Raw genomic sequence first — 15,617 nt, forward strand, 5'->3', positions numbered from 1 at the left:
TTGAATAAAAAGGTATATAATCTCAAGTGTGCTTTGAAAAAATTACCTGAGTCGTTCGGTACTCAGCATGAAACAGTAATTCCACGAAAATGGTTTGGTGAGTGAATAAATATTTTATAATTTTTTATAATAGATAATACATAATATTTATATTTAAAATGAATTTGTTGAAACAATTATTCGTTTTTATAAGCTTATCGTAATAATACAGATTTTCACAAATATTAAAAATACTTAAATATAAAAATTATAAAACAAAAATATCATCCAAATCACTGTAACGAGGCAGGGTGCCCAGAACGCTGGCTGCGTTACCTCGTTGAACGGCCAGACTAATATGCTGACCAAGGTAACTGCCAGATTTCCGGTCACCCGTGGACTCCACAAGACGGGATGACAGGTCCTTAAAAAAGGATCTGGCATCCTCGCCCTACGAACCCATGGTCTCCACTCCAAAAGGCACAAATATGAAATTATTTTCTATATTTTCATATTTGCGCCTTTTGGCCCTTTCCGCCTAAGTGGCTGCCGTTCCGGCCGCCACGAATTATTACTTTATTATATATATTTTTTATTATTACTTTATTATAATATATTATAATATTATTATTATTATAGCCTAAAAAAAGCTTATCGTTATTATAAGCATATTATACATGCGAAAGTATCTCTTTATTTTTCACTTTATCACGGTTCTACTATTTTTTTTTACCTTTCATAGCTGTGATGGATAGCTTTTATTAATTACTAGCGACCCGCCCCGGCTTCGCACGGGTGGACACTACCACGAAAAATCCTATCTATTTTCCGGGATAAAATATAGCCTATACGGATTCGGAAGAATCCCTCTAAGGAATGGTAAAAGAAATTTTGAAATCGGTCCAGTAGTTTTTGAGCCTATTCAATACAAACATACAAAAATACAAAGGTTTCCTCTTTATAATATTAGTATAGACTAGATGACGCCCGCGACTTCACCCGCATGGATTTAGGTTTTAAAAAATCCCGTGGGAACTTTTGATTTTCCATGAAAAAGTAGCCTATCCATAGGAGCCCGACCCCGGAATGCAAGGTGTCTCTGTACTTTTCGTAAAAACATTTACTTAAACGGATTATTCTTTGAAAATCTCGTGGGATCACCAGAATTTAGAAATGCACTTACAGTATGGTTCACTTATGGACCCTTCAAATAACCATATGAGCTTAATAGAAGGGAAAGATAAATAGAAAGTCAGAAATTAATGTGTATGAGTGAAATTAAAAATTGCCGTAACCCTTCCAGACTGATAGGCTTCTATCTTAGAAAGATAGATAGATTTTAACCTACGATCAGAGAGATGGCAGTCAAGGGCAAATTTATATATCTAAATATATAAAAGGTATAAGTCACAAATATTTTTCTTATATTTTCAGGGATAACGCTTGTGTTGCCTCAACAGGCTCGGCATCTCAACTCTTTGCTACCACACTCAACTTTCTGACAGCGACACAATGTTTTGTGCCAGACAAGACAAGTCCCGACAACATAGTAGCTGGTAAGACTTTTATATAAAAACCCCAATCCTCACCATCATTTTCATCGTGGGTTTACTACTGAGCACGGATCTCTTCTCAGAATGAGAAGAGTATAGCCATAGACCACCACGCTGGTCAAGTGGGGATTGGCAGACAACACCTTTGAGATCATTGCGAAGAACTTTCAGGCAAGTAGCTTTCCTCATAATGTTTTCTTTAACCGTTAAAGCAAGTCAGACATATTTAATTGCTTACAACGTAGGTACATAGCTCCCAAAAAAGATAATGGTGCGTGCCCGGGATCAACCCTCGATCGAGTGGGCACTTCAAACACTAACAAGTGTAAATTAAAAATTTTCATCACCCCCGACCAGTGAAGGTTACAGTAACTAGAAAAGAGCTGATAACTTTTAAACGGCTGAACTGATTTTCTTGGACTATTCCGCGCCTACAATCCAAAGTATCTGAGTTTTCCAAAACATCATTTTTAAATAAATAATTATGTATATCTAGGCAACGTCCATCTTGACAGCTTGACATTTGTCAATTGACACTTGAATATTATGAACCTAAGGGTTATCTAACCTTCTTTTCTACAAGAAAACTAGAAAACTAGAAAAGAGCTGATAACTTTTAAACGGCTGAACCAATTTTTTTGGATTATAGCTAAGAACACTCTCGATCAAGCCACCTTTCGAACAAAAAAAACTAAATTAAAATCGGTTCACTCGTTTAGGCGCTACGATGCCACAGACAGATACACAGATACACAGACACACAGATACACAGATACACACGTCAAACTTATAACACCCCTCTTTTTGGGTCGGGGGTTAAAAACACTTTTAAGGCTATCACAGATCTCAAACCCGACTACTACCGGAGAACTGCCGATAGATATCGCTAGTTGTAAGTATATAGTAACATTGTTTTATGTCTCAGAATTCACTCCTCTTTCATTTGATATCTCACACGATACGATAGCAAAAAAACTTCAGAGACCCCACTCTTATGGACGTAAAATCTGTCATACCGATCTTGTTCCATAAATTGTACCTGGACCTGGACTAACGAATCAAATGACAGCCCATTCACCAAATTTGGCTAAGTAGTTCTAGCGTCTGAACTACTTAGCCAAATTTGGTGAATGAGGAACACACATAGATACATATTACATACATACCTACATAGACTACTAAAATCGTAAACCTTCCTGTAGTCGGGTAAAAATAACAAATCAACTAGGTATATTTTCTTTTGTTTAGGGATTTGTAACATTTGCAGATATGGAGGAAGTAGACTTTATTATCGCGGGAGGAGGCACGGCAGGCTGTGTTGCAGCAAGTCGACTCAGCGAAGTAGATGGTTGGAACGTTGTGCTTTTTGAAGCTGGATTCGAGGCACCTGCTGAATCTGTTGTATGTATAAAACAAATTTGAAAGACGAAAGAAGGAAAGAAAAATGTTCATTTCTTAAATTGTGCCACACACATACATATCACGTCAAGATCCTATAAGAGTTGGTTACCTATCTCGGTGCTTCGAGCATTAAAGCCAACATGCCAGCAGTTAAGAAGCATCGGGTTGCCAGTCAGTCAGTTTAGCCGTACATTTGGATAAAAAGGCTCAAAAGAAATAACAGAACCCCTATAGGATTACTTTGTTGTGTGTCGGGGTTCTATGCCACAAAAGGATAAGGAACCCTTACAAGATTACTTCTTTGTCTGTCTTCTCTGTCTGTCTGTCGTATCTGTCAAGACCCTTCAAGGGAATCAGAACCTATAGGGTACTTTTAAGGGTAGTGTAGAAATGTCTTATAGCACTTAAGGGAAAGTTCGAAAACTGTGAATTTATGAATAACATCATAGAAGTCAGTCGGTCAGTCACTTTTCCTTGAATATATTTTTAGACTAGCAGTTGTCCGCAACTTCGTCCGCGTAAAATTTCTGGTTTCTCATGAGATTAGAAATGTTTCCGCTGCCAACGGCCTCACTTACCTACTCACTCGGTATGGAACCCAGATTACCACTAAGGCTGAACTTCATAGATGCTTTCCTAGGTAGGTTCCAACGACTTTCATACAACCTTCTAACTCATATTTTAACCCCTTAAGGCCGTTGATTTTCGTACAACGCTTTACGTAGCTTCCAATTAGTTAACAATAACAATTATAAAACTTTGCCATATAATATGTACCTATACTTGATCCATCCGATTTTTGGCAGATGACGGTATAAAATTACACGGCATCTACCAAGAATCTGATTGGTCTACTCAACACATCATCAGTCCGGTCCGCTTCGGTGGACAGGCACCCTTAAGCGGGCATTTTCCAAAATAACATAACAGGTTTTTATTAAAGCTAAAAACCTAAATGCCGAGTTTCATATCTATTCTAAACCATAGGACTTTCATATAACCGTCCAACCCATTTCATCCCTTATTGACCTTTAGAAGTGGAATTTTGAAAAATTATTTCTTATTGGATACCTACTCTTTACAATAAACACACTATCTAAATTTCATGTCTGTAGAACCCGTGGTTCAGGCTATGCGTTGATAGTCAATCAGTCAGGATTTTGAATTTCATAGATTAAGATTTTGCTATGTTTTTACTATTTATCATTACTAATTTGAGAAAGGTTGCATACCTAGCTATATCTTAAATATCTTAATAATATAAAATGAAAAGGTGACTGACCAACTGCTCTAGCAAGACGCAGCTCAATTTACAGGAGGGATCGAGCTGAAAGGCATGCGGATAGGCTATTATGATGCAGATAGCCGCTGAGAAAGGATTTTTGAAAATTCAACCCCTAAAAGGACAAAATAGAAGTCTGAAATTGGGTAGTCCACGCAAGTCGCGAGTATAAGCTAGTCAACCAATAAAGTAATAACATCCAACTGTAAAATTGTTACAGATACCTGGTCTGGATCGCTCCTTGTATCAAAGCAAATACGACTGGAAATACGTTACAGAAAGCGATGGTGTAACGCTTCAAGGAGTGAAAAATGGCGTAGTACAATGGCCACGGGGGAAAATGCTTGGAGGATCCAGTGCAATGAACGCTATGTATTATGTAAGAGGACAGGATCAAGATTTTCAGTCGTGGTATGATGAAGGAAATACAAATTGGGCACCGGAAACTGTAAATAAATATTACAGAAAGGCAGAAAATTTCCAAGACCAATGCCTTGACAAAATTCGTGAAGTACGTGAAACCTATGGACACGACGGTCCATTTGTGGTTAACACATTTAATCACACACTAAACGAAGCAGGTCAGAATATTTTAGACTCTTGGAATCATATTGGAATCAAGAAGGTAAATGATATTAACGCCGACAAGTTCGAAGGACAGGGATTCTGTGCCATATCAAGAGCAGCTGCGGCAAATGGACAAAGATCAAGCACCTACAGTACTTATTTGAAATCAGCAAGCGATAGACCGAATTTAAAAGTTGTTCCAAATGCTTTCGTGACAAAAGTATTAATAGATGATAATTCACGAGCCTACGGCGTAGAAGTTGAAATTAATGGAGAAAAAAAGACGGTTTTGGCAAACCGGGAAGTTATTCTTAGCGCTGGAGCTATAAATACGCCACAAATATTGATGCTATCTGGTATAGGTCCTGAAAAAGAACTAATTTCTCACAATATTCCAGTTAAAGTTAATTTGCCGGGTGTTGGTCAAAACTTACAAGATCACGCTTACGTTCCAGTACCATTCTGTATGGATGAACCAGGACCGGAGGATGAAGCTGAAAAGAAGTTCGAAACTTTAAAATACCTATATGATAAAACCGGTTATTTAGCACATGAGTTTATAATGAATTTGAGCGCTTTCTTTTCTCGAACTGATGACATGTCTTATCCAGAGTTTCAATGTCACACTATAATATTTAGACAAAATTCATCCATCGCACGATCCTATCTCCGTACTCTTAAAGATGAAGTAGCAGAATCTTTCATGCAATGTCAGCCGGATAAAGCGTTAGTGATTATGGCATTTCACAATTTACATCCGCATTCAAAAGGCAATATATGTTTAACGAGCAATGACCCACACACTTATCCTTTATTGTATCCGAAATATTACAGCGATGAATGGGATATTCAAGCATCAGGTGATGGTATAGAAATAGTAACAAAATTATTAGATACTCCCTATTTCAAATCTAGTAACGCTTTTATTCCCAAAATAAATTTGTCCCAATGTGACGAATGGGAATATCTAAGCAATGATTATTGGAAATGTTATTCAACGCATGTAAGTCAAACAGTTTTTCATCCAATAGGCACAGCAAAAATGGGTCCAGATCCACAAGATGCAGTAGTAGACCACTTCTTAAAAGTTCATGGGGTAAAAGGTTTACGCGTTATAGATGCTAGTGTAATGCCATCTGAAACTAGTGGCAATACTATGGCACCCGTAATTATGATCGGAGAAGTGGCATCCGACTTGATTAAAAAGGAGTATGGAGTATCTGAATAATTCTGTCATCCAAATAATTGAATTATAATACGATTATTAAATAAAAAAAAACCATAGGATACAATTAAAATAAAGATCTTTTAAAAAAATGATGCAACATGTTCGGCGCCGCTACTAAGTACATATATTTTATTTGCGTCAATCATCAATACCCACTAAAGTGTGATGTATATGTTGTTATTTATTATTAACACGTACCTTCTCTTTGTTACTGTCATTATATTCTCTGCAACGTATTTTCCTGGTAGATATCGTTTTTATTAAACGATAAGACCGCCAAGTAATTCTGCTTTGTTGTATTATTTATAATCTTTAATAAATAATCTTTACTAAAGATGCATAGATTATATTAAAGTTATAGCTCTATATTTTATGTTTATGTTATTGTTTTATTTCTTGATGTAAAATAAAGTATATTTGATTTCATTTTCTTATATTTTCGAAATTAAGGTCATAGCTCATTTACATTGTTCCCACACAACACACGCACGGCTCCGCCTCAAATCGAAGTGACTGCTGGTTGGCTACACGCCGACAGCTAGCAGAAAGCTCGCTGTCCACGTGATGACAACAAGCAGTACTGCGTCTCCCACGTTATAACGTTTATAGCCTCAATAGTTCAACGGTTATAGGAGTGGACTGAAATCCGAACGGTTGGCGGTTCAAATCCCACCCATTGCACTATTGTCGTACCCACTCCTAGCACAAGCTTTACGCTTAGTTGGAGGGGAAATGGGAATGTTAGTCATGATTAACAAAAAAATGACTAATATTCTTTAAAAAAAAGTGACCCGCACGCTGTATTACGCGTAGGCCGCTGCGCTCACTTGAAGCGCGTGGTAAGTGACACGTTAACCATCGAGTGGCTAGATTGCAATAATTAATTGTATGTTGTCTCTGTAAAATGTATGTACAGAGTACGACTTTAGACCCATATTTGAATGTTTATTCTTTTACCGTGCGGGAGTTGTATCGTGTAAGTGAGCTACGACCTTTTTATACAGTAGTGTCCTGAAGAGTTCCAAAAAACTTCGACGTAAACAAGTCGACAAAGAGTAAGATTTCGAACACCATTTACGGTCCAACATGTAGATCTTACTATGTAGACACGATAAAAGAAGAGGCAGATAGGCAGACAAACAGACAGACTTTTGACTAACATTTGAGTAATAGAATAAGCATTTTTCATAGAAAAGGAAGATTTTAATAGTGTACGACGTTTTTATAATTTTTCCCTGGGCGGACGACTTTTTTTAGAGCTGGTGTACGATCCCTGCATTTTTTACCTGGCTGCCCTGTAATATACCTACTTATGTACCATGTTTAGTCGTTCATTGCACTCCAATAAAACCGTTCGCATCGCACGAAATGTTATGGTAAGTTTATTGATAAGGAAATAACAGTAATACATTATTTTTTAAATGCCAATATGTCAGCTTAACCCGCCTTAGGCCAAGTGAGCACTGGCAAGCTACTGGAATTATAGAAGTCAACTTTAGCGATCTGTACGTAAACACTCGCAGCAACTCAACTTCTGAAAATCTGAAAATATTTTTTAAGTTGCAGAAATTGACATTAAAATGACAATGACGACAACAACAATAAAACTTGCTTATGGATACCTTGCCAGTAGAGATTTTAGGACCCCTAAATTACGTCATATGCATGAAACATGCAAAAAAATCTGCCCTTTGTTGTTTCGATGACTGGAGGGATCCAAATGGGAAATCACTGACATACCTAATAATATTATTATGGCTGAAAAACGTGTATTTTTGAGTTGAAACAGTTATGATTTAGGGGTGGATGTGAAATCTATACATATAATAAAATTGTAGAAAAGTGGTGTCTGTACAATGGAAATATATAAAAAAAAAGTAGCAGGGGTTGTTATTATATCGATGCCGAACCCGAAATTGTAATTAATTTTTTTTTTGTCTGTTTGTCTGTTTGTCTGTTTGTCTGTGTGTTTGTGCACGCTAATCTCAGAAACGGCTTATTCGATTTAGATACGGTTTTCACTAATATATTATAGTAAGCTTCACTTAGGATTTAGTGTTTATTTCATGTCAATCGGTTCATAAATAAAAAAGTTATGTCAAATTAAAGAATCACGGCGCCTCGCGCCTGAGCGTCCGTGGCTATATAAAGCGCGAAAAGTCACTATTCCACGCGAACGAAGTCGCGGGCACAGCTAGTGCACAATATATTAAGCTGATTTCAAACTACAGAATATAATATAATATGTATATAAATATCACTCACCCTACTTTTAAACACTAAGTGTGAACAGTGACATTTAAAAGTAGGGTGAGCGATATTTATATATTATATTATATTTCCGTAGTTTGAAGGCAACTTAATGCACATATTTGAATTGATCACTTGATCAATTTTCCCGGCAACATCAGCGCTGGTTCGGTAGAACGATCGGTGTGAGGCATACCTAATAATATGTTAAAATAACTTCGAGAATGACGCAACACCGACATGATAGTAAAATTTATTTGATCCCTGTAATTACGAAAAACCAGTCAAAACCAAACAAAACCAGTCGAATCCGACTTGCACATGAAGGGTTCCGTTATCCGTACTATCTTAGGTACAAGATATAAGACTATGTAGGTACTTTTTTTATATGTAACGTGTATGGCGGTTCTTTTGAGTTTTTTAATAGTTATAGCGGCAATAGAAATACACACACTCCAAGAAAATTTCAACTCTCTACCTGCGGTACCTTACGGTTCACGAGATACAGCCTGACAGACAGACAAACAGCGGAGGCTTATATCTATAGAGTCATTTTGCACCCTCCGGTTACGAAGTACAAAATGAACTTAATAGTTAATTGAATGTAGTTTTTGATTAAATATAAAAATCATATTTTCCAGTGACAATGCATATTCTACCACTACCGGGTCAGCACCGCAGCTTTTTCTGTCAGCACTTAATTTTTTTGCAACATCACAGTGTATTATAACCGATATTAAAGTGCCTTCACATGAAGTAGTATATGGTGAGAACTTTAATATTCTTCTGACCGAATCATCATCATCATCTAAACCCATCGCCGGCTCACTACTGAGCATGGATCTCCTCTCAGTATGAGAAGATTCATCATCCATACTAATATTTTAAATGTGAAACTGTGTCTGTCTGTCTACTAAATTTTCACGGCCCTAGTGAAGGTTACAGTAACTGGAAAAGAGTTGATAACTTTCAAACGGCTGAACCGATTTTCTTGGATTATAGCTTAGAACACTCTCGATCAAGCCACCTTTCAAACAAAAAAAAAAACTAAATTAAAATCGGTTCACTAATTTAGGAGCTACGATGCCACAGACAGATACACACGTTAAACTTATAATACTCCTCTTTTTGGGTCGGGGGTTAATTAACTCATTTTCTTATCTACTCGTGAAAAGTATTTTGAATTTCCAGATCGGGAGACATTTGATTTCATAATAGTGGGAGGCGGATCCGCAGGAAGCGTCGTAGCAAAGCGACTCAGTGAAATAAGGCATTGGAATATTTTGCTTCTTGAAGCAGGAGACAAGCCACCCATTGAATCTGGTGTAAGCATCTGATGTACACCTAACGTTCATTGAAATAAGTTTTATGTCTTTTCTAAGCAATCTAGTGGACATGATTGCATTAACTATCTATGTAATTGTAATTATACTCATATCTATACTTCCTAGTATTAGAAATGGGAAAGTGTCTATCTGTTACCTTTTCACGGCCTGATTGTGATGTAATTTGCTGCCAAAAGATATAACTTGCATTCTAGAGACGGACATAAGCTATTTTTTATCTCTGGAAATCAAAAAGTTCCCACAGGATTTTTAAAGAACCGTTTAACCAATTTGAGGAAATCTGGTACATAGTTGCATCCACGAGATGGACATAGGTTACTTTTAAGAAAATAAAAGATTCTTTTCTCCAGAAGGATTTTAAAAAAATGAATCCACGCAGACGAAGCTGCAGACTTCATCTAAGTAATTTTGAAATAAACAGAACTTAATTTTTTTGTATTGCAGATACCTAACATGGCTGGTACATTAACTCTTACCAAGTATGATTGGCAATATGTTATAAAAAATGACAGTACAAAACAACAAGCATTGAAAAATGGTGAAGTGCGAATGACTCGTGGAAAAATGCTTGGCGGCTGCAGTTCTATTAACGCAATGTTGTATGTAAGAGGTAGAGATCATGATTTTCAGGCTTGGGCAGATGCAGGAAACCCGAGCTGGTCACCTGAAAGAGTAAAAAAATATTTTCAAAAAGCAGAAAACCTTCAAGATATGCATCTTAATAAAGACCCTTATATACGTGAAAATTATGGTCATGAAGGACCTCTTATTATTAATAGCTTTAATAGCACATATAGAGAAATTACTCGAAAGATTTTGGACTCCTGGGACCATATTGGAATTAAGAAGGTGCCAGATATTAATGTGGCCAAGTACCAAGGATATGGAATAAGTTCAATATTAAGAGTTACTGCGACGAACGGAGAACGACAAAGCACCTACAGAGCTTACTTAAATACAGTAAACAAAAACCAAAATCTAAAAATTTTAACCAATGCTTTCGTGACAAAAATTTTGATAAATGCTGATTCACAGGCCTATGGTGTCGAGGTTGATGTTAATGGAAAACGAAAATATTTTTTTACAAATTTTTAAGTTATTGTTTGTGCTGGAACTATAAATACACCCCAACTTTTGATGTTGTCTGGAATAGGTCCTGAAGAACATCTGTCGGCTAAGAACATTTTATGTAGAAAGAATTTGCCAGGTGTTGGCAAAAATTTACAAGACCATAATTTGATTCCTGTACCAATTTATGGAGATGAACCAGGACCAGAAAATACAGCTGAACTGAATTTCGAGGTTGTAAAATACCTATATAATAAAACCGGTTATTTAGCACAGGGGCCTGTCAGCGATTCAAGTGCCATATTTTCTCGTTATAAAGATATGACATATCCAGAGTTTCAAAGCCACTTAGTGCTGTTCTCGAAAAATTCATCTAACTTTAGGAAAAAATTTGGCATATTCACGGATAAAGTAATAGATTCTTTTACACGTTACGGTTCAGATAAATCGTTATATTTTTTTTCATTACATATACTACACCCATTTTCAAGAGGAATCGTTTATCTGAATTCGTCAAACCCGTATGATCATCCAATTATAGATGCTAACTATTTAGGGGATAACAGAGATATTCAAGCGTCAGTTGATGGTATAAAGATAATAAGTAATTTATTGGACACTCCCTATTTTAAATCTATCAATGCCTTTATTCCTAGAATAAATTTGCCACACTGTGATCAATATTATTTCCCAAGTGATTTATATTGGAAATGTTACTCAATACACACTACTACTACTGCATATCACCCGGTAGGTACAGCAAAAATGGGTTCAGATCCAAAAGATTCAGTTGTAGATAACTACTTAAAAGTTCATGGTATTAGGAGGTTACGTGTAATAGATGCTAGTATAATGCCTTATATCACTAGTGGTAATACTAATGCGCCCACGATTATGATTGGAGAAATGGGTTCTGATATGATTAAGGCTCAATACTTAAATTATGGTTAAATTTATTAAATAATAAGTTTGATTAAAAAAATGGAGACACCCACTTTTTTGAATGTAGCATCAGTCAGATTTGTTCGCATAAAATGTAGTCTATGTCACCCGGACTATATCATCGAATCAATTGGCACCTCATTCATCAAAATTGGTCCAGAAGTTTAGGCACTACGGTGGAACACACATACATAGACTGCTAAAGTCATAATCCTTCTTTTTGGCTTTGCCCTAGTCGGGTAAAAATGGTATGGATTGTACGAAATCAGTTAGTTATACATATAGTACTATAATGTTAATATTCATAAGCATACAAAAATGTAGAGACATTATTCATGATAGCTAATGCTATTAAATTACAACTTTAGTTAACTTTAGTTCTTCAATCTTGAAAAATAAATAAATCAACAAAAATATATCTGTATGGCAGTGTATTTATTGTATGGAAGTTGTTGGTGTAAATCAAATAAAAAATTGGCACAGTTTTTATCCTCCAGTTTCCTCCACGCCTTTCCCAAACTTCTCTAGATTAGTGAAGCGAGGAGTGCATAGAGAAAGAAAAAAATAGATAATACCAGGCCCAGCTCACTTGTTCGTGTGACCCGAGAAATATACTCGTATCATATGGCATATTATTGTAAATTGAATACTTGAAAATAACAACCGCCGAGTTTCTTGCTGGTTCTTCTCGGTAAGAACTAGGAACGGCATTCCGAAGTCCGAACCAGTGGTAGATTATTTGACGATTCAAAAGCACTTGTAAAAGTTTAATTGAATAAAAATATTATTTTGAATTTTGATATTTTTTTTTTTGAATCTACTGCGGCGTTCCCATTCGACGACTCCCGCAGTTTTAAGTTTTAACTTACAGTCATGGAATTTTAATATGAGGGAATACGCAATAGAAAGAGAGGCGTTTTTAGGCCGCAGTGCTGTGCGAGCCGTAATAAGAGTTACTATTTATTTTAAAGTCTTTGCGGAGTAAAGTACTTAAGTACTACTGTATGCTCTTACCACAAAAATAATGTAAAATGTCGGAAGAGTTATTAAACCCGTGTTTATTCTAAAGAAAGTTTGCCATGTAAAATCTAGAAAATAAAACAATTCAATTATGAGTTAAACTTGTATAATTTTTTCTTGTTAAGACTGTCAGTTTTTCATGGTTTTTCTACATTAGGGATAATGACTATTAGACAAATCATTGACTTTTTATCAAACGTCAAAATGCTCGCTTGGTAGTGGAGTTACTATCTGAGCTTCTATGAAATTCACAGATGTGACGTCATAAACGTTTTACATAATTTTGACGTATTTTTTAGCCAAATCGATAATTTAAAATGGTTAGCAAACTTAAAACTAACTGCGGACGAGGATTTTACGAATTTTGGAAGAGCTTCTATTTAATAATTCCTAAGATGTTCCTAAGGAATAATTTTTTTGACATAGGCATTTACCAATTATTGTGGTATTTCCAAAAACAAGATGCTTACATCGTGAAAATTCCCTTTCATCTTTCTGATACAGCACCCTAAAGTTAAGATTTTATGAGGCAGAACTATCGACACAAGATAAATGGATTTCGCATGATCATATAGACGTAACTCGGCGCTCTGCCAGGATTCAATAATAGAGCCTCTGACCGGAAACTATTTGTGAATGCCCTTGACTTACATAGATACTATTAACGCGAGCCAAATAAGTATTTGTGCCAAGCGTCATCGCAAATAACAAAAATTCATAAATAAAATAACTACCAACTTCAATGACTACAAACACTAAAAAAATAATGTTTCTAGACGTGTATGTATGTATGTATGAAGTCGGGCGGAAATAATGAAGTCGGCTTGAAAAAAAAGTTAACCGTCGAATTATCCTCCTTTTTTTTAAGTCGGTTAAAAATAAGTTATAAGAGTAAAATAATGTTAGCTAGCACCAGTAAACTGCACTGTACAATGTACCTAATATATTGCCGGTTGTCATCTCGACCTGTCGCGAATAATAATACCTACTATTGCAGGATGGTGTTACTTGAGAGCGAAAGAAAACGTGAAAACTTAAAAATACTAAACTTAGAGACAAAGGAATTTGTGAATTTATTGTAACTATTCGTCATTGCAATGCGCTGAAAGAATTATAATTGTTGTACAGAAACCTAACCTCTGAAAGAAAAAGAAAATGAGAAAATTACGGTTTTTCAACTTAGTCACCTAACTTTTCAGCAATCATATAAAACTTAGTTCAGTGCAAGTCGGACTTGTAGGCTTCCGTACCGATTATGTACTCTTTGATTATTATCAACACAATCTGGTTGGCAATAGAAATACATACTCGGCAAAAAATTCAATTCTTTACCTAAGTATTACGGTATAAGAGATACATCCTTTTGACATACAGACAGACAAACAGACAGATGGATGGGCAGCGGAGGCTTAGAAACAAGAATCCTGAAAATTGATTATGAAAAATTCGTGGAAAAAATAACGTAGGTACACTCAATTTCAACATCACGATATTTCGGGATCGAGCAAACGGTGCTATTAAAACGTAAAGGCACCCAAAAACCAACGAAATAACGCTTAATAGGCAATACAAGTCGAAATTAAACTGGGGCAATCAAAATTCACTTTAATAGATGCCTACCACATTTTGATGCCACACAAATTTACTTTATAGCCCTCGAAACATCGACGGGTATTCCTCCCAAAATAACCCTAACGATAATAAATTGTAAATTTTATTTTATTGCAAAGACGGAAGGTTGGAAATTGTGTCGAAGTAGCTTTTGAAATGGAAAGAGAAATTTATAGCCTTGATCATTTTATAGAGTTTATCAAGTCGTCAAATATTGGTAGTTAAAGAAAAGGTTTGTTCTCAGAGGACAAAGCTCGGACATTAAGCTTGCGCGGGGACATATAGGACCAATAAGTACTTAGAGGTAAACAATAATAATTATTATTTAGGATTAGATGATATCCGAGTTTTCGTCCGCATTGATTTAGGTTTTGTAAAAATCCCGTGGGAACTCTTTGATTTCCCGGGATAAAAAGTAGCCTATGTCAGACAGACGGACGAATAGACAGAGACAAGGAAGTGATCTTATAACAGTTCCGTTTTTCCTTTTGATGTACGGAACCCTCAGAACAAAAGAACTTGTTTAAAGAGCCCAGGCTTTTATAAGAGGAACCAATTTATGTGTTCATTTAAAAGTCTCCATTGCACTAACACTTCAAACGCAGCGTTGTCATTAGTGTTAACGAGTTCCCGCGCAAAGTCGAGTAAAAAATTCTAGTAAAAATTCAGCTATAAGTTTCTCTAGTAAAAAGTTCAAGTAATAAACTAGTGGTTTCCTAACTTTAACTGTGTCAGTTTGTACTTTAATATGCGTGTTATTATTATAAGGAAAAAGTTTGAATATAACGTGAGCTGGTGAATTTTTTTTGCAACGTGTTTTAAATCCGTTTCATGCAAAATTGTGCCTAATAATCAAAGTCACAGAGTTCAGAACATGACCAAAGTAAAATACATACTAAGCTACGTTACGAACTACTTTATAGAAATTTCAGTAAGTCATAACACGACCACACTGATTTATATTGCTATTATTATGTGTAATGCCACCCGAGTCAGCTTGGACCTCAGCTTTACTCAATTTCACCTAAATGTTTCTGAAAACTATTTCTTAACGCAATAACTATCGCAATAACGCGTTAGGTACACTGAGTGACCGCACTTGAACAGTTAACGTCTAATGCCAATTAAATTGGGGTTAAAATCGTCTAATAAACGCCAAACGTCATTGTGAATGCCGATGTACGTCGATCGTGGCTACATCTACGTTTAGTTGGAAACGGCGTTGGACACCGCGTAGTTGGCCGTTAATGTGGTTAGGACATTGGGGGCGTACGTTAGAAAGATTTAAACCCAGCGGTCTAAGTAGTTGCATTATTGTTCCTAGAAAACTCCAAGTATTATGTGATTAATGGAAGAAGTCGCGACCCTTT

General features: G+C 36.0%; 1 protein-coding gene and 1 pseudogene across 1 annotated transcript; both read left to right on the top strand.

Moving 5' to 3' along the window:
* On the top strand, positions 1 to 6,010 carry LOC123872067 (glucose dehydrogenase [FAD, quinone]-like). The gene is made up of 4 exons (XM_045916198.1): positions 1 to 97; positions 1,414 to 1,535; positions 2,800 to 2,933; positions 4,436 to 6,010. The coding sequence occupies exons 1-4, from the start codon at positions 90 to 92 to the stop codon at positions 6,008 to 6,010; spliced, it is 1,839 nt and encodes a 612-aa protein (XP_045772154.1). The 5' UTR covers positions 1 to 89.
* Positions 6,011 to 7,350: 1,340 nt separating this feature from the next.
* On the top strand, positions 7,351 to 11,625 carry LOC123872068 (annotated as a pseudogene).
* The last annotated feature ends 3,992 nt before the right edge of the window (positions 11,626 to 15,617 follow it).

The sequence above is a fragment of the Maniola jurtina genome, chromosome 14, assembly GCF_905333055.1.
Source record: "Maniola jurtina chromosome 14, ilManJurt1.1, whole genome shotgun sequence".
NCBI lineage: Eukaryota > Metazoa > Arthropoda > Insecta > Lepidoptera > Nymphalidae > Maniola > Maniola jurtina.

What these genes read in the sequence shown, in the direction of transcription:
- LOC123872067 (XM_045916198.1), top strand. An exon ending in TCCCGACAACATAGTAGCTG is followed by an intron (nt 1,536 to 2,799) that starts GTAAGACTTTTA and finishes TAACATTTGCAG; the next exon opens with ATATGGAGGAAGTAGACTTT. An exon ending in AGGCACCTGCTGAATCTGTT is followed by an intron (nt 2,934 to 4,435) that starts GTATGTATAAAA and finishes AAATTGTTACAG; the next exon opens with ATACCTGGTCTGGATCGCTC.